The following is an 18,053-nucleotide window of genomic DNA, read 5'->3' on the forward strand; positions in this document are numbered from 1 at the left end:
CGCGGGGACGCGCACACCCCGGCCCGGCCCGGCAGCCCCCGGCCGCCCTCGCAAGCGGCGGCACCGACCCCGCGGCTGCGCGCGGCGGTCGCGCTCGGGAAGGCGGCGACGGGGCCCGGCCAGAGGGACGAGCGCTCGCAGCCGTGCCGGGCCCGCCCCTGCGCCGCATGCACTGCCCTGCCCGCCGGGCCCGGGCGCAGAGCCGCACTGCAGACAGGGCTGGACACGGTAGCAGCAATGCTGCAGGTAAGGTGCGGCTGGGCCACATCCTCCGACCCTACTGTGTGCTGGAACACCACGTCCCTGCTCTAGCTGCCTCTCCTAGCGCTGAGCACGGCTGATATAACATGGGCTGTGCCAGCGGCTGGCCGGGGCCTGCCCTTGACCTCCTGCTGCTACTGCTGCTCAGCCTCCTGGCGCTCTGCTTGGCAGGTGAGGCTGTGGTGGGGTCCGGTGCATGACTCCCAGAGCAGGACCCCTGCCACCGCTCTGATGTGGGGGGGGCTCTCTAGCAGCACTGGAGGAACTGGACCCCACCACTGAGAGGCAGCCGCGAACAGTGTGCACCCTGCAGGAGGGGGAGAGTCGTATCTTCACCTGCTGGGCTCCCCGGCCAGCCCCTGGTGCCACGCTGGCCTGGTACCTCAACGGTCAGAAACAAGAAGTCAACCTCTCGACTGCAGACACTGCCAGCATCCTCACCTTCACTGGCCAGCGCTCCGACCACCAGCTCAACTGCTCCCTGACCATCCCGACCTCCAGTGAGAGCTACAACATCTCCATCCTTCTCAATGTGCAGTGTAAGGTCCACGGTGCCGGCCTGCTCCAGACTGGGATGTGGGGAGGGTGTGTGGGGTTCCCATCCAGCTTGGGCACGACCATAACCTGCATCCACCACAGCCATAGCAGGGTAGCATCTTGTCAGTCCTGTGCAAACGAGGTAGACAAGCGCTCCTGGACCCAGGCGAGACAAATCCTGCTCCTAGCTGTGTTGTCCCCATCCCTCCTCCCCATCTCACTGCCTGTTTTTTACCCAGATAAGCCAGAGATCCTCCAGGAAGGTGCCCACTACCAGCAGGTTGAGGGCACTGGCCTTCTCCTGGTGCTCTTTGTGCTGGTGCAAGCCAACCCACCTGCCAGCAACACCTGGATGGACCAGGATGGGCATGTGATGGCCAACACCTCCAAGTTCCTCCTCCTGGGTGCCACAAGCTATCCAGGGCTGGCCAACCACTCACTCCACATCCATCTCAACTGCACAGCTGGAAACCTCTCCATCAGTGCAGCCAACAGTGTGGGCATCACCACTGCCTCCCTCCTGCCCACAGGTAACTGTTGAGGGGTGGGCATGGTGCAGTGGCCCCGTGGAAGGGTGCTGAGGGCTCTACACTGCTGGTGCAGGTCTGCTGGATGCTCGTGTGGAGCTGCCTGTCCTGGGTGTTGCCATTGGAGCAGCTCTGGCCCTATCTGCCCTGCTCAGCCTGGGCTCCTGTGCTGCCTGCCTGGCATGTCGCTTGCCCAAGCTTATGCGAGGTCCGGGGCAAGCAGGACCCAGCCCACCCAGCCAGTGCTCCCACTGCAGCAGCTCTGAGCCCCCGCAGCCCCAGGGCACACGTCTGCCCCGCCAGACCCAGTCCCTGCCACCCAACCTGCGCCTCGGTGACCTTGCACAGGAAGATGGAGGTAAAACCCTGATGTGCCAGTGCAGCGAGACGTGTGGGGCTGCAGGTCCTGTCTGGGTGAGGGATAGATGTCCTGGCTCTCATTCCTTTGCTTCCCTGCAGCTTCCCCCAAGGATGCAGGAGCCAGTGCTAGGGGAGAAGAAAGTGCCCTGCTGGGACTGGAAAACTCCCTGGTCCTCAGCAAGCTTGGTAAGGGGAGCAGGTGGGCAAGCAGCCCTAAAAGATGTGTTGTGGGACATGGAGCTCCGTGGCTGCCCCAACAGGCAATGAGTTCTTTGTCCTGCAGGTTTTATCCAGCTTCCAGTGTCTGGGCGCATCTACAAAGTGCCCAGCATGAGCAGTGATGAGATCTGGCTGTGAGCTGCAGCGTGGGGCCCATGAGCCAGGGCTGTGCCAGGAGCCGAGCAGCTGAGGGTGCCAGGAAGGCCGTGGTGGAAGTGGCAGCTGACCAGCCCCAGCTCTGTGCTGTGCAGGGCTTGGGAGCTGTGCTGTCAGCCAAGGCATGGGTTTATGCAGTCCCTGAACTTTACTGATATTCTGTTATAATCAAAATGCATCAAAACTGTTTATAGCCAGGTCTAGCACTGCGATTCCTCTTCCGTAAAGCCAAGCACCAGCTTTGCTTTAGCAGGTTTGTGACTCCCTGCATGATCCTCTTTGCCCCTGTCCCTGCTGCTGCGGCAGACGGGTGGGAGGTCAGCGGAGCAGGGATTGAGGAGAGCCCAACAGCAATAAACTGAATCCAAGCATCCCTGTGGTGCCATACAGGTTATTTCTGCTTGACAGGAGCCAAGGGACTCTTCTCAACAGGAAAGGGGGTGCAATAATTAGGAGCAGAGGAGATTCAAGGTCTCCAGGTCAGAGCTTGCAACACCCTGAGCAGATCTGAGTGTTGTGTCTGAATGTGGAATTTATTCCTGTTTGCTCCAGCCCTTATAGTGTGTGCTGAAGGAGCCTCTGCTCTGCAGCACCTGTGGCAGAGAGAGCTTGACACTGGGAAAGGCTGGTTTAATGCTGAACTCCTTGGGAACAAGTCAAAAATTGAGCCATTAGGCAGCTTCTGCAACAAATACGGTGAGTCAAGCCCTACTCCCTAACACAGAGCAGCCCAACAATGTCTCTAAGATCAGAAAGGCTTCTAATTTGCTGTGTGATATCTCCCAACCTGCTCTGGGTACACCTCAGTGTCCAGTGGCAGACAGTGATCCAGGAGATGAGGCTTTAATGTGAAGCATCAATTAAAGCTCAACACCTCTGCCTCCGCTGCTTGTGAGGGTGGGTTGGATGGTGGGCTCCTGCCCTTCTGCCCATCAGCCAGGGGCTTGAAGTGCTGCAGGAAAAAGAACATGCTCATGCAAAGATTTGACTCCCACTGCTCAGAGCACACACAACGCATCTGAATGTGCTGGCCACACCCTGAGTTGTGCTCAGCAGCCAGCCCAAGGAGATGCATTCTGGCTTGTGCTGGCCTGTTGAACAACATGGCACCTCAGCCCAGAGCACAGCCCAGCTCCCTGTGTCAGGCAGAGGCACCAGGGAGAAAGAGGATCAGCTGAGAACGTGTTCTCTGGGGCCTTTGCACACTCCCATTGCCATCACAAAGCCAAATGTGAAGGGCCCAGCTGTGCAGTGCTGCTCGCTGGGTGAGCAGCACCTGGGTGGAGCTGCGTACCTGCGAGTTCTTGAACTCCAAGAAGAGGGAGAAGAGCACGTGCAGAGGGTGGATCCGGCTCTTGTACACGGGGATGTCCAGAATGGCTGTGGGTGAGATCAGAGCGTGTGAGGGCACCTGGTCTGCACTGCCCCATACAGAGCATTGTCAGGAGGGGCTGAACTCCCACTGCCCCCCACCACTGGGGCTCCAGGCACCAAAGACTGCAGACCCCTGTAGTACAAGAGCCCACCTCCCACTGAAGCAGAGGGAATAATCCCGAGTGCTCGGGGCTGAGCCTGCAGCTAAAGCTCCCTGGCTTTCAGTGAGAGTGCCAGGCCAGCGTCACATTGTGTCAGCAGCACAGCCTCCCCAGCTCACCGCAGATCATGTCGATGTACTCAGCAAGGTCACAACTCATCTCTGCGCTTGGAAGGCCCACCTGCAACAGACAGGGCTGTCAGATCTGCTCCGACTGCTCGAGCCTGGGAGCAAACAGAGGCCACTGGGGCAGCAGCTGGGGACTCCCCTGTTGGGCTGCTCCCCAACTTCTGCCCAGGGCGGAGCCGTGAGGAGGAACAAGCCCAAGAGGCCTGGGCTGTGGGATGGAGCAGGCACCCAGCTTTCATGGGAGATGGTTTCTAAGACCAAGCACTGAGCTAACTACTGGTCACCCAGACCATATACCTTTCCCAGGAGCTCCTCAAATTCTGGTGACCATTCCTGCATCAGGGTCTCAATGTCAGGCATTGGCCTGCCAGGGAAGATTAGAACATCAACTTCAGCATCAAACACAACCTTCCACTGCCAGCATCAGAAGTAATCCAGTAACTCACCTGGAGTAATGGACTGTGGCAGGAGGCTTGCAGCGATGCAGTTCACTAATACTTTCAATCCAGCTCTCAATGGCTTTAGGGTTATTTTCTGCATTCTCCAAACTCTTCACTTTTATTTGCTGCTAAAAGCACAAATATAAACCTGGAAGTGTTCAATGGTGTTTTGGGGCTTTTTGGGAAAGCTGCATTCACTTCTGGTGAACCAGGCCATCTCTCTTTCCCAGCTACACTTTACCAATGGATTTCTGCAGGCAAAATGCCAACTAAAACTGGGTATGAACAACCAAAAGGAAATAAAGCATCACCTGACGTGAACAGACCCAGAGTTCATATCAAGACTTGACTGAAGCAAGGCTCAGATCCACTGCAGTTTAAAACTATGGATTAAAGCAAAAGGTCTGGTTTTGCTGCTTTTAAAGTCAACTTCTCAGTTGTAAGTGTAAAATGCCATGGTTTTACTGCAGGAAATGTGCAGCAAGTGTGACGTCCCTGTCCCTGACTCACTGTGATGTTGTGCTGCTTGGAGTTCTCTGTCAGCCAAAGGGAGAGCACGCTGGGGTCTGACTGCTTGGTTGAGGGCTCATCCAGGACCAGCAGGCCAAGGTTGTCAGGCTTGCCATCGGGACGAGGAACCTGCAGGAAAACAGAGCCCTGTTCTCTGGGGATCCAGGGCAGGTGCCTTCCTGTGGGCTCTCTCAGATGTGCATTCTAAGTAGGGTGCTGCCTGAAAAGCACATGGTGTTGGAGAAGGAAAACCCAGGCTTTCCCCCAAGTTACCCAAGTGCTGTTTGGGAGGAGACAAAACCACCAGTGTAGTTTTCCAGGTCTCTGCCTGTTACATCTGACAGAGCAGGGGCAGACCAGAGCCCAAGCTGCACGGCCTGGCTGCCTACCTGCTCTGAGCCTGCGTTCTGTTTCGGTTCATGGAGCTGGACAGAGAGGGGAACCTGAAGAAACTGTACCTTTAGGAATGCATCAATGTCTCCAACAGCAGGAATAAAGTCTGGAATAAAAGGCTGCAGCTTGTGCTCAATCTCTATTGTTTTGGGAGTGTACCTGGAAAAAACCACCACCACAGCATAGGTGACTAGAAACTGTGCTGCAATAATTGACACAAAGGAGAGCCACCACTCACCTCTTGATGTATTCAAAGAGATCTTTGATTTCAGAGGACACTTGCAGGTAGTCAAAATCTGCTGGATTGAAGTCACTAAAAGAAGGAAGAGAGCAGAGGGAGATTAGTCTTTCCTGGGCACAGCAAACAGGCCCAGGACAGGTTCACCAGCTGGAGGAACCACCACCCTGAAGCATCGGGGAGGAGGAGGAGGCAGGAGCTGCCTGTCCCAATGGCCACGACTCTGCTCACCCTCGTGGGATCTGGGAAAACCGGGGGAGCTGCCCCAAAGGCAGCCAGCAGCCTCAGCCCGGCCCCGTGGCCAGAAACGCCGCTCACCCTTCCAGCGTGGCCCCGTGCTCCTCCGAGTCCTCCTCCGAGTCGCTCTCCGAGGAGTCTTCCTCCGAGTCCTCATCGTCCTCGTCGTCATCCTCGCTGAAGGTGGCTGGGCCGGGGAGGTGTGCCGCTGCCTCCTCCTGGACGAGAGCCGGGTCTCACGGGATATCGCCGAGCCCCACGGGGCCGTGCCCCCGCCCGCTGCGCTCGTACCTTCCCTCCGCTGCCCCGGCCGCCGCTCCCGGCCGCTCCGACCGACACCCCGGGCCGACGGGAGTCCCGCAGGCGGCCCGCGGTCCCCGCCCGCGGCGAGCGGGCTCCGGGATCGGCCTCAGGCAGCTCCAAGCTCTCGTCGTACGGCTGGTTCTCCACCGGGCGGGGCTGCGCCGAGAGCCGAACTCAGCGGCGGCGAGGCCCGGGGCGGCCCGGCGCCCGCACCCACCGTGCGCTGCCACGCTGTGTCCCGTGCCCCACCTCCGCCCGCGCCCCGTGTCCCGCCGTATCCCGCCGTGTCCCGCCGTATCCCCCGTGTCCCACCTCCGCCCATCGTGTCCCGCCGTATCCCCCGTGCGCCACCTCCACCCGCGTTCCCGTGTCCCGTCGTGTCCCGCCGTATCCCCCGTGTCCCACCTCCGCCCATCGTGTCCCGGCGTATATCCCCCGTGCCCCACCTCCACCCGCGTCCCCGTGTCCCGTCGTGTCCCGCCGTATCCCCCGTGTCCCACCTCCGCCCATCGTGTCCCGGCGTATATCCCCCGTGCCCCACCTCCACCCGCGTCCCCGTGTCCCGTCGTGTCCCGCCGTATTCCCCGTATCCCACCTCCGCCCGCCTCGCTTCCCGCCGCGCCGCCGCCGCCGCCGCCGCCGTCGCCATGGCGACTCCGCCCGCCGCGCCCGCAGCGCCCGCACGGCCCGACCGCGCGCGCCCCCTGGCGGCCGGGAGGAGCCAGAGCCCCGCCCCGCCCCGCCCCGCCGTGACGGTACTTCCGGGTGCGGACGTGGCGCGGCGCCGCCATCTTGCAGGGCCGCCCGGGAACCGGAGTGAGCGGAGGGCCCGAGCGCGGATCTCGCCGCCGCTGCCGCTGCTATGGTAAGGGAAGGACCTGTCCGCCGCGGGCAGCGCAGGGCTCGGGACAGCCCCCGGGGCATCCCCGGGGCTCGCCCGGCCGCCCGGCCTGTGCGCAGGCCGGCACTGGAGCCCTCGGCCTGGTGGGACCGAGCGCGGCGCTGCCGGGTCGGGTTGGGGCCTCTGGGGGCGGCGGGGACGCGGCACTTTTTCTCTGGTGACTTGGAGCTACGGTGCCTCCTGAGCACGGCCTCACGCCTGCTGTAACGGGCGTTCGGGCTGTAAGGTGTAACCGGGCCGGTGGTGCCCTCCCGCTCCCCCATGGCACCCTGTGTCTCAGGGCCGGTCCGGCTCCTTTTGTCTGTCACGGCGGTGTTTGGGTTAGCACAGACCCGCACACAGCTCCGGCAGAGCTAAACTGTGCCCGAGGTGCGGCAGGGATCAGCGCTGCCACGTTTGAGGATTTCGGATCCTTTCTGTCAGTAACAGCAGTTGCGGATTTAAAAGATCCGAAGCGCGGAACAGAATTACCCTGACAAAATGAATTAACATCTGTGAGAGAGAAATATAGGGAGGAAGTCTGGGCAGACTGGGAGATTGAGAAAGTGCAGCTGGTGAGTGCCTTGCTGCCCTGTCGGTGTGATAACGCCTGCGAGCTACCTGGGAGTCAAACCGGGGCTTCGTTAAGCTGGCTGTGCTGTGCGTATGGCGCTGGGAGATGTAACATCTCACAGCGGTCCTGTGTGCAGCTGTAAGCTGGGGCAGCCTGAGGGAAAAGTCGATAATCCGGAGCCTCCCCTAACGCTCCAGGGGCTGTACACCTCGGTCTGTGTGAAATCAGGAATGATCGTTTGCCTGACAGAAGCAGGGAGAGCTCTCAGGATTGTTTTGGGACAGAATGTAGATCAGAGAGAGTGAGCAAAAGCAGGATGTCTCTGCTCTTGACATAGTTCATTTCCTGGTCACAGAGGAAGACTTAGGATCTTGTCTAAGGAGGGGTGTGCAGGTGAAGTGTGGTGGTCAGAGATGCTTTCCGTGGGCACGGGCGGGGCCCTGCTGACGCACTGCTCTTCTCCAGGTGCTGTTGGCAGCTGCTGTGTGCACGAAGGCAGGGAAGGCCATCGTGTCCCGGCAGTTCGTGGAGATGACTCGCACCCGCATCGAGGGGCTGCTGGCGGCGTTCCCAAAGCTGATGAACACAGGGAAGCAGCACACGTTTGTGGAGACAGAGAGCGTGCGGTACGTGTACCAGCCCATGGAGAAGCTCTACATGGTGCTGATTACCACCAAAAACAGCAACATCCTGGAAGACCTGGAAACACTTCGACTCTTCTCTAGAGTGGTAAGCACTTGGCACTCTGTGTTGTAGCCCAGAGCGGTGCTGTTGTGAGGGATCTGTTTCTGAGCTGGTGCAGGGGCACTGCATGCCTCCACTTGGTGGGTCTGTGTTCCAGAGCTTCCCTTTCTGACTGGACAGAAAGCTCTGAACTTTTGATGGTAGTTTTGAACTTCACATTAAAAAAATCATCAGTTGTACTTCATCTGGTGAGACCAAAGGGCTCACTGTAATTTAGCATTAAATGTTCTTTGTACAGTGTGTTGTTGTTACAAGTGCAGTGCTGCTGTGCAGGGATCCTGAAGCAGCAAGTTTGTGTCTTCACACAGCCAAAGGATTTTCAGGAAATTCACTGGTCCCAGCATGCATTTGGGCTCCTTTGAGTTTGTGTTATGATGAAGCTGAGAGGTTTTATATGGATTTTGATGTAGAAGAACTAACAGTGTCAAAACTTCATCTTGTTTATTGACAACTTCATCTTGTTTATTGTAATGGTACAAAGAGCAGCGTAAAGTTGTGCTGGGCTTGGGTCTGGCACAGTTGTGACCCCTGGGATGGTAGAAAGAAAGAGTTTACATGGTACTGTTTGTGGGTACTCCTTTAAAATGTTCTCCCCTTCTAGATCCCTGAATATTGTCGAGCTCTGGAAGAGAATGAGATCTCAGAACACTGCTTCGACCTAATCTTTGCCTTTGATGAAATTGTTGCCCTGGGCTACCGTGAGAACGTAAATCTGGCACAAATTCGGACCTTCACTGAGATGGACTCACATGAGGAAAAGGTGTTTCGGGCAGTCAGAGAGGTGAGCAGGGACACCTGCAGTCCTGACACAGGGTGCCCTATCTGCGAAGCACCACTTCTGCTATACAGAGTGTTGGAAGGGCCGTGCAATTAATTAGCATTTCTGAGGGCTAAGTGCTCATGTCTTCTTTTTTCTTGGCCAGGGGTTTTTGGGCAACTGCACTTATCTCCTGTGCAGGGCAGAGCTGAGGTTGCAAAGCTCCATCAGGCTCTTCTCTTTTCCTCCAGACGCAAGAACGCGAGGCAAAAGCTGAGATGCGCCGTAAAGCAAAGGAGCTGCAGCAGGCCAGGAGGGATGCGGAGAGACACGGCAAGAAGGCACCAGGCTTCGGGGGCTTTGGCAGCTCGGCTGTGTCTGGGGGCGTGACAGCAATGATCACAGAGACCATCATCGAGACAGAGAAGCCCAAAGTGGCACCAGCTCCAGCCAGGTAGGGAGGAAGGCAGGTGGCAGATGTTGGAGTCAGTGTTGGCTCAAACCACGTGCCCAGAGGGTCTAACATGAGTTCCTCATCTGTGTAAGTATTGAGGACCATTTGTGCCACGTACCACAGTAGCACCCCATAGTCTCTTTGGATTCTTGGATGAACAATGGGCTTTCATTTTGTGTGAGAAAAAGAGGTCCCAGCTCCTGGTAATACGTGGAACTATATCTGAATCTAAATTATAACTTAGCACCCCAGAAAGGCTGCCAAGTTGAATGGTATGTTGTTGGGATGGTCAAGTTACAGCATTTGAAGGTAACTGGGAAGGGGGAACCCATTGCTGTCAGCTGACTTGGAGATTATTACACATTTTATTCAGGCCTTCAGGTCCCAGTAAAGCCTTGAAACTCGGCGCTAAAGGGAAGGAGGTGGACAACTTCGTGGACAAGCTGAAATCAGAAGGAGAAAATATCATGACTTCTGTAGGCAAGCGCTCTGCAGAAGCAGCCAAAGTTCTCACTTCTCCCATTAACATGGAGAGGTGAGTGCTGCCCTTGCTTTGGAAGCAGTCTCCTCACAGCTCTCCCTCTGCATGTGGCCTTGGGAGAGAGCAGCTTCTTTGCTCTTCTTCGGCTTTTTCCTGTATTTTCTTACCTTGTAATTATAACAGTTGGGCAAAATCTGTGAAAGCATGTCAGCAAAAAAAGCAGATAGTTTGGTTAGGCATCCTCTTAACTAAAATGGGCTGTCCATCCATTGTTGAGCTGGGGTTGGGAATTTTCCTGTGCTTTTTTCCCTGCACCATTTTCACTGTTTCCCAGCCTTGTTACTGCTCAGGATGGAAGTGTTCACAGTTCGTTTTACACACAGCAATTAAAAAACTTTTAATGCCCTGAGCTGTGCACTGTGGCCTGTCAGAGGAGATTTGAGTGACCAGCTTGTCAAGATGCTGCATCACTACCATTTAACTGGGCTCCCATCCCTTGCAGACCCATATGCATGGATCTTCCTGCCTCTGAGTTCACTGTCAGAGCAGTATTAGCCCCCACTGTACCAGCCTTGCTGTTGTTTGGGAGCCCCTGCTCAGTACAGCCTGTCCTTACTGAGCAGTGATCTCTGTTGTCTGGGGGGTACCAAGAGCGTAGGACTTGAGCTTTTTCCTCTGCCTGTCTAGCGTGCACATGAAAATAGAGGAGAAGATCTCCTTGACTTGTGGCCGTGACGGAGGGTTGCAGAACATGGAGCTTCATGGCATGATCATGCTGCACATCTCTGATGAAAAGTTTGCACGGATTCGCCTGCATGTAGAAAATGAAGACAAGAGGGGAGTACAGCTACAGGTAAAGCCTATTTGGAGTCCCATGCTGTTGAATATGTTTGTGCTGCTTTCCAGGGGAAAAATAATGGAAATACTCAAGTATCTTGCTGTCCTGTGTTCTCATCTAAGCCTTCTCAGCAAATATATTGGAAATGGGAGTAGTCAGTGCAAGTATTAGCAGAAGTGCAGGGCCAATCATGCTCAAGGGATTGAAGTTCACTGGAGAAATGCAATCTTGGTCAGCATCTTGCCCTCAGAGCCTTATCTGCCCAGCAGTGCACCCTGGCATGCCAGGTGACCTCACTTGGACTTTGCAGTAGCCTGATGTGTTGCTCAGTGCCTGTTGGGTGATGTCAGCTGCAGCTGTGGAGTGGAAATGGGATAACAAACTTCCTGTGCCAGTGGGGAATTGATTTATTCTTTTGGAAGTTGTTTCTTTCTGAGGTTGCTTGTCCTGTCACTGCTGTGCCTGGGATGCTTGAGGGCAGTCAGCAGTTGCAGCTCAGAAGGTTCTTGGGAGATTGGTCCTTCCCTTTCTCCCTCCTCATGTGACCCTACGGATCCCTGGAGGAGGTGCTGCTTTGGCACACTCTGGCTCGCTCCTCGTTAGGGACTCGTCCACACATCATCTGTCTGCAAGTCCACTTCTTCCAGTGCATCCATGAGTGGGCTGCTCACAGCACTGCCACAGGTGGTGCTTCAGGTGGAAGATGAGACCAAGCCCTTTGCTGACTCCTGTCTTTCTAGTACAACTTGAACAGGAACTTGCAAAAATCCTCTGCTTCTAAAAAGCTGCTCACACTTGAGGTTGTGAAGAGAGTGTTTAAATGTAGTTTGGACACTGACATATACGTGCATTAAGGTTGCTGAGGGGAGACAGTAGTGTTATGGTGTCAGGCTGTTTTTCCTAACCGCATTAGATTGATTTTTCTTGAAATGTCTGCTGTAATCATTCAGGATGGTCTTTGTCTTATAGTTGTTCTGTAGATACCAGCCTGCATCGCTTGAGTATCTGCTGCAGGTGCTTGTAAGAAAGACAGCGGTGGGGATCTTTCTTGTCAGATTAGCATTTTTTGGAAGGACTCCCAGGTTGATAAGCAGTTGTGCTTCAGATGGGCTTCAGAGCCAGCAGGAAACCTGATGTGTGTTTTGTCAAAGCAAACACTGGAATGTGTAGGCCTGTCCTGGTAGAACCTGCATTACCTATTGTTCTGTCCCTGGGCTTAGACCTATAGTCTGGGCATGTGTTCTCTTGCAGACTCACCCAAACGTGGACAAGAAGCTCTTCACCACAGAGTCACAGATCGGTTTGAAGAACCCAGAGAAGTCATTCCCTATTAACAGCGATGTGGGCGTGCTGAAGTGGAGGTTGCAGACCACAGAAGAGTCCTTCATTCCATTGACAAGTGAGTGCAAGTCTGGGGGCTTGGGCAGAAGAAGTTGGTGATTGTCCATGAGCTGCTGGTACCCACCTTGCAGCAGCTGGGCTGCCTGGAGCCTGGCACGTCGTGAGACCTTGGAGATACTATGTGTATCTGTTGGATAGTGCCTGTCCTTGGCAGTGTGTGTTTTCTGGAACACCTCAATGAAAATAGAGACCTTTTCTTAAAGTCAGCTTGAGGGTGACTTCACTGGGCATTTTGAAGTGCATCATCTTATGAAAGCCTATTCCACTTGAAAGGCAAAGGCCTGCATGGTTCACCTACTGTCTCTGTTTCCTCAGTTAACTGCTGGCCATCAGAGAGTGGGAACAGTTGTGATGTTAACATTGAATATGAGTTGCAAGAGGAGAGCCTAGAGCTGAACGATGTGATCATCACCATCCCCCTGCCGTAAGTCATGCTCCTTATCACACAGCACTAATGAGTCCCATCACCTCCTTCCCCTCCCTGTTTTATGGATCTGGCCAAGCCAATGTGTGCTAAAAGGCACTTCCTTAGCTCTGTGCAGGGAAGTTATTGTCACTTCTCATTGCCTGCTCTAGGTCTGGTGTTGGTGCCCCAGTGATTGGGGAGATTGATGGTGAGTATCGCCACGACAGCCGGAGAAACCTCCTTGAGTGGTGCCTGCCAGTGATAGATGCCAAAAACAAGAGCGGTAGCCTGGAGTTCAGCATAGCAGGGCAGCCAAACGACTTCTTCCCTGTGCAGGTCTCCTTCGTCTCCAAAAAGAACTATTGCAACATACAGGTATGGTCACTGCATGTGCTCACACAGGTGGGAAGTCACCCTTGCCTCGGTCCCCGGCTGGCTGACACTGGCCGTGCTGCAGGGGCACCATGCTGTCCCACTGGCCATGGCTAAAGGGTTGGCTTTAACCTGCCTCTGAGACTGCTGGATTTGGGAGTGCCAGGAGACAACACTGGCAGCTGACACTTCATGGAGTTTGCCTGAAGTTTCAGTTGTGTCTTCAAGTCTCTGAGTAGTCGTTAATTCCCATCAGACTTTGTTGGAAAATCCATCAGCCTTGTAGCCGAAACACTGCTTGGCATACGGCTGTCTGTCTCCACTAAAGTGTAGCCAGTGGCTGCCACTTCGCTCCTCAGCGGAGACACAGTTACCACAGAAAATCACTCCCCTCTTTCAGGGATCCTGGGAACAAAGGCCTTTGTTTCAGGGCTGAGCTGTGGCTAGAGGGCAGCAGGTCGGTTGTACTATCATGGTGTTGGGAAGCATGGCATCGCTGCAGTAAGGGAGTGATGTTCAGCGCTGAGCTAATGTTGCCTCTTGTCTCCACAGGTTACCAAAGTGACCCAGGTAGACGGGAACAGCCCTGTAAGGTTTTCTACTGAAACCACCTTCCTGGTGGACAAGTACGAAATCCTGTAATGCCAGACATGGTGACGCACAATGGAAGAAATTTTTAAATTAAAAAAAACAAGGCCGACGTTTATTCTGAATGTTGGGAACGCCACAGCCCCCTCTGCTAAGATGTGTGGCTCTGTCTGCCATCTACAGTGTTCCGGGGTCACAGACATTTTTTGCAGAGAAGTGATGTGCTCATGGGGGAAAAGGCCACAAATTTCTTTGGCAGATTTTTACCGACTGGCAAAAAAAGCAAGATCTCCGCAAAGAGCCTGACTTTGACATGCTCCCCCCCACCCCGAGATGCTCGGAACTCAGCCCAGAGCCGACCAGACATCACTCTCTCCTGAAGCATCACGTGCTGTTCCGTTGTTGGTGCTGCCATTTTAATTTCTCCTTGGCCTCTGGTTCTCATGTGTGGGGCCACCTGCAGGTCCTGACCCTTTCATCTGGTGGAAGCTGAGCAAGCGACCTTGGCCTCAGAGGTGGGGGGCTCATAGCAGGGGTGGGGAAGAGGGACCCGGGGGTTCAGTCCTTTTGCCCCACACAGTTACTGCTGTTCCTCCAGCTCCGCTGTGTGGCAGCGGCCCAGCTCTAGGTGGTCTGGTTCCTGCTGCAGCGGGGAGAGCATCCAAATGGGACTGTGTCCTTACTGTCTTCCACAGCTGTTCTCAGGCCAGGCTTTGGAGGAAGTTTAGTTAGGTTAGAGCCAGCTGTATATCCTTTGCAAGGCCATTTTGGTGTCTGGAGAGGCTGAGGGCTTTGTCTGCCTGGGTGAAAGGAGCTGTGGAGCCTGGTTGACTTACTTGGCCTGCATATCAGGACCTGTCTTAAGTCAGTGTTGGTTCAGCACTGGCAGGTGTGGGAGAAGGAAATGCTGGTTTCCAGGTAATGCAGGGGCTGATCCAAGCCATTTCTCCTACTGCTGCCTCACGAGCGTTATTTGCTTCATCTCAGAGACCTGTGCTCCCCTCACAACTCATCTCACCTGCATGGCTGGGGCCTGTCACGAGTGTCACCTGCCCCTGGGCACACCTCACCTCTGCAGCCAGAGGGCCCGAGTGCAGGTGGAAGGCAAGGGCCCTAAAAGTGCGTGTACTGTGCTCTGTGAGAGACAGCCAGCCTGTCACGGGCCCCTGGGGTCCTCTGCCAAAGAAGTTTGTGGTCTCTCCTCTGCTGGCAGCACCCGAGAGGAAATCAACCCTGGTCCTATCCTGAGAGGGCAAGCTCTCTCCCTAAGCAAAGTAGGCAATGAATCCCATTAACCCAGTCCTGTTCCAGAGCTGCTTGTCTGTATGATTTTTAAAATGGAGTCTAAGTTAGTTCAAGCATCCAAGGAGCTTTTTTTTTTTCCTTACATTCATTGGAGGGTGATATTTAAACCGAGCCGAGGTCCCCACTTTTTGTAACCCTGTATGATCCTGGCCTAGGGAATAGAGCACATTCCAGTGTACACAGAGAATTCTGAGTCTTTAATCAAATAAAATACTGTTAAAGGAGTTGGCTGGGGTCGTGAGGTCCTTCCGGAGCCAGGACCGGTCAGCCCTGGCCCCTGGCCGTGCGGGGGCGGGACGTGCCGCCGCTGCTTGGGGCGGGGACACGGCGAGGCCGGCGGTGCTGCACGGTGGAGCGGCGGCGGAGCACGGGCAGGGCTGTCCCAGCAGGGGAGTGAAGGTGAGCGGAGCTGGCAGGGGCTGGGACACTCTCAGTCTGTGCCCCAGCGACCGCTGCCCTTGGGGAGCCTGGAGGGCTGGGGTCAGCGTGTCCTGTAACATGCGAGGATTGCCTGGTGCTTCAGAGGCGGCTTTGGGACGCGGCGAGGGCTGGAGAAAGCTCGGCTGCCTTGGCCCGTCTTGGGGCTAGGTGTGGGACATGTTGGGGCTCCATGCTCTCTGGGGTGCAAGGAAGGAGCTGCAGACAAGGAAGTAGGAAAAACACGGTCAGCCATAAAACCAATTATTGCACAATGTTTTGGTGGTGTGTGGGTGGGCTGGGAGTTGGTTCCGGATCCAGTGGTCCACGTCAGTGGTGAGTTTGCTGCTGTGGGAACCCTGAGAGCAGCTTGGTGTTGGAAGGCAGCCAGACAAGGTTCTCCTATCCCCAAATCCTGCTGCAGCTCATGGGCAGTCACAGGAGGAGATGGTGTTTGGCCCATGGCCACCGCTGCTGCCTCTGACACCTCTTGGGGAGCCTGGGAACAGTGCTGGTCTGGCTGGATCCTTCCTGCTCCATGGCTGGCCATGTTTACTCCAACTTCCTGCCGCACTCCTGCCACAGCCTCTTCAGCTGCTGTCAGAAAGCCAGAGGAATCTGGCAGTCCCAGAAGGTCCAGCTGCTGTGCTGAAGGGCCACTGTCTCTCCCAGCCCTCTCTGAGCACTAGGCAGGGGCTGCAGGGGCAAGTCCCCTGGCCGAGCACCACAGGCAGTAGCCAGGCTGGGTACTTTTTGAGAACTCCTTGTACATTTGGGTTTGCTGTGTGGTGCCATGTGTTGGTACATGTGGGAGGGTGGACTGTAGGAGAATAGAGATAGTGCTTGAAGGTAATCTCACTCCTGGGGAGTAGCAGCTGTACTAATTACCAAAGAGTAGGAACAGCCCTGCCCTTAATAGGGCACAGCTGTGTCCAATAAGGATGGGTGTTATAAAAGAGTGGGTTAGGAGAGCTGGAGTTTGTTGGCTGTGCTGCGAGGAGAAGGGTCAGGTGGTCATGTAGAAGAAAGAAAAAAGGAGTCAGTGTTGCAAGAAGCTGCCCGTGGGAACTCCCAGAGAGAAGGCACGTAAGTTTTACAGTAAGATAACAAACTAACGGTGACAGTTTCCATCCACCATGGATTGGTGCCAAGCACCAACACCAACAATTGGTGGCCCGTACAGGGATTGATCCTGACAGGTACATGTAGGGCACCATGCAGGGGGATGGAACCACAGTATTGCACAGCAAGGGATCCTTGCTGGCAACCAGAAAGAGGAAAGTGATCAATGCCTGCTTTGGAAAGGTGAGGTTCACCCCACCCCTTTACCAGCTAACAAAGGGCTGGGTGATGGGTTCATGCCAGGGGTTGGATTCAAGACCCATCAGACCCATCCTCTGTCATGGTCCCCAAGACATTGTCAGTGGGAGTTGCAGATGTTCCTTGCTGAGCTGAACCTCTGGCCTGCAGGTGAGAAATTGTCATTTTGATACGAGAGCATTTTGAGGAGCAGCTCTCCGTTGTGCAGTCTTGTGAGGGGTCTGGAGCTTGCATCTGTGCTGTAATGTCTGGAGGCATGTGCTGATGGTGGGGTCAGTGCTTGAGCTGCAGCAATGGTCGGGTCTGTGTATGCCTCAGCAGCCCTTGGAGCTGGCTGGCCTCGGGGAGTGCTGGCTGCCGTAGGCAGGGCTGCACACCCTCCCCAGCCTGAGCACATGGTGAGCATCCACCAGTCTGTGGAGACCTGAGCACATGGTGAGCATCCACCAGTCTGTGGAGACCTGAGGCATGATGCCGGCAGGGCCGGGGCTGGAGCACAGCTGTGCTGCATGTGCTGCTGTGGGGCAGGAGCACTTCTCTGGAGCGATGAAATCAGCGGGTGTGGCCAGGATTCCTCAGCTCCCGGCGGAGCTGTCTGGTGGCTGATTTATGGTGGTGTTATTGCCAGGACCATGGCGTTGTCCCAGCAACTGCAGTGCAGCCCCCACTGTCCCTCGCCTGGGTGGGATGGGGCTGGCTGGGTCTCCCCCACTCAGTTGTCAGCCCCAGACCGGGAGGCAGAGGCCAGGAACAGGCTCCTCATTCGCCTCTGGCTTCGTGCAGGAGACAGGCTCCCCCTTCCCAGCGGAAGGGCTGGTTGTTTACTAGGGCAGAGGGTGTGGGAAGGGGTGAGCGCACCCTGAGTGCCTTAGCAGATGGGGAGCAAGCAGGCAGCCAAGTTGGCTGGAGGCTGCGATGCTCTGCTGTGAGCACCCTTAGCTCGGCCACTCAGGCTTCCTCCGTGACTCATCCAGCCAGCCACAAGTGGGGATGAGAGGCCGTGCAAGGGGATGCCATGCGCCTGTCTCTGCCATGCTGTTGCTTCATCCCAGCATGGCTGGTACTGCATGGCGTGGCTTGCCAGTCTGTGCTCCTGTGAGCACAGTCTGAATGTCCCTGTCCTGGCCGTGGCACACAGTGCAGCTCTGGGCCCAGCTGGTACCTGCTGTGGGGTGAGTCAGGATGTGCTGTGCCCAGCTTAGGTCTGGGTGGGCAACAGCAGGTCAGGCAGGAGTGGACCCCCTGAGCACCCCTGCCCTCGTGGCTTGGGGCAGGCAGGCAGATTGCAGCCCGTGGGCAGCGGGATGCAGGGGGGAGCACGCTGGGGCAGCGTGTCTGTGTGCAGCTGGCTCTGCATCGGTGAGGCTGGGCATCCTCCCAGGTGAGGCTTTTGGCCGTGCCAGGTGAAGAAAGGGGCTTTTGTCTTCCAGGAGGCCAGGGCTGAGTAGGCAGCCCTGCGCGGGGTGCACGAGGGCCGTGGGCTGTTCGGCGGTAACCGAGCCCGACCCCTTGGCATTTGCTGCCTCCACCGCTTCCCACGGCGGGAACAAGCGGCGCGTTCTGCAGGCGGCGGCGGGAGAAGAAAGGCCGCCTTGTCCGTCCGAGCAGTGGGGCGCCGGCTGGGGCGGCCGCGCTCCCGCCCCGCATTCCTGCAGCAGAGCGGCTGGAGAGG

At 56.1% G+C, this 18,053-nt stretch overlaps 3 protein-coding genes across 10 annotated transcripts; 2 read left to right on the forward strand and 1 right to left on the reverse strand.

Annotated features, from left to right (window-relative positions):
* Positions 1-123: 123 nt before the first annotated feature.
* On the forward strand, positions 124-2,431 carry TMEM25 (transmembrane protein 25). Of its 7 annotated transcripts, none has more exons than XM_036397423.1 (5): positions 124-246; positions 410-432; positions 575-1,328; positions 1,402-1,683; positions 1,785-2,431. In XM_036397423.1, exons 1-5 carry the CDS (start codon positions 168-170, stop codon positions 2,024-2,026), a joined length of 1,380 nt encoding a protein of 459 aa, XP_036253316.1. In that variant the 5' UTR covers positions 124-167; the 3' UTR covers positions 2,027-2,431. The 7 variants fall into 7 exon arrangements, with proteins under 7 accessions (XP_036253316.1, XP_036253315.1, XP_036253317.1 ...); XM_036397425.1 differs by having other exon boundaries at positions 170-432; positions 513-1,328; positions 1,785-1,871; positions 1,969-2,431; XM_036397422.1 differs by lacking the exon at positions 410-432 and having other exon boundaries at positions 516-1,328.
* A 238-nt stretch (positions 2,432-2,669) lies between these two features.
* IFT46 (intraflagellar transport 46) lies at positions 2,670-6,500 on the reverse strand. Of its 2 annotated transcripts, none has more exons than XM_054517122.1 (11): positions 6,440-6,500; positions 5,833-6,000; positions 5,623-5,759; positions 5,305-5,379; positions 5,132-5,225; positions 4,674-4,802; positions 4,170-4,288; positions 4,021-4,087; positions 3,715-3,775; positions 3,355-3,440; positions 2,670-3,012 (listed from the first exon to the last, which is right to left on the reverse strand). In XM_054517122.1, exons 1-11 carry the CDS (start codon positions 6,491-6,493, stop codon positions 2,917-2,919), a joined length of 1,086 nt encoding a protein of 361 aa, XP_054373097.1. In that variant the 5' UTR covers positions 6,494-6,500; the 3' UTR covers positions 2,670-2,916. The 2 variants fall into 2 exon arrangements, with proteins under 2 accessions (XP_054373097.1, XP_054373096.1); XM_054517121.1 differs by having other exon boundaries at positions 4,170-4,291.
* A 113-nt stretch (positions 6,501-6,613) lies between these two features.
* Positions 6,614-14,868, forward strand: ARCN1 (archain 1). The gene is made up of 10 exons (XM_036397430.2): positions 6,614-6,709; positions 7,764-8,027; positions 8,644-8,823; positions 9,051-9,253; positions 9,627-9,788; positions 10,422-10,587; positions 11,824-11,971; positions 12,289-12,397; positions 12,550-12,754; positions 13,304-14,868. Exons 1-10 carry the CDS (start codon positions 6,707-6,709, stop codon positions 13,391-13,393), a joined length of 1,530 nt encoding a protein of 509 aa, XP_036253323.1. The 5' UTR covers positions 6,614-6,706; the 3' UTR covers positions 13,394-14,868.
* The last annotated feature ends 3,185 nt before the right edge of the window (positions 14,869-18,053 follow it).

This window comes from Molothrus ater, chromosome 22 (assembly GCF_012460135.2).
Source record: "Molothrus ater isolate BHLD 08-10-18 breed brown headed cowbird chromosome 22, BPBGC_Mater_1.1, whole genome shotgun sequence".
Taxonomy (NCBI): Eukaryota; Metazoa; Chordata; class Aves; order Passeriformes; family Icteridae; genus Molothrus; species Molothrus ater.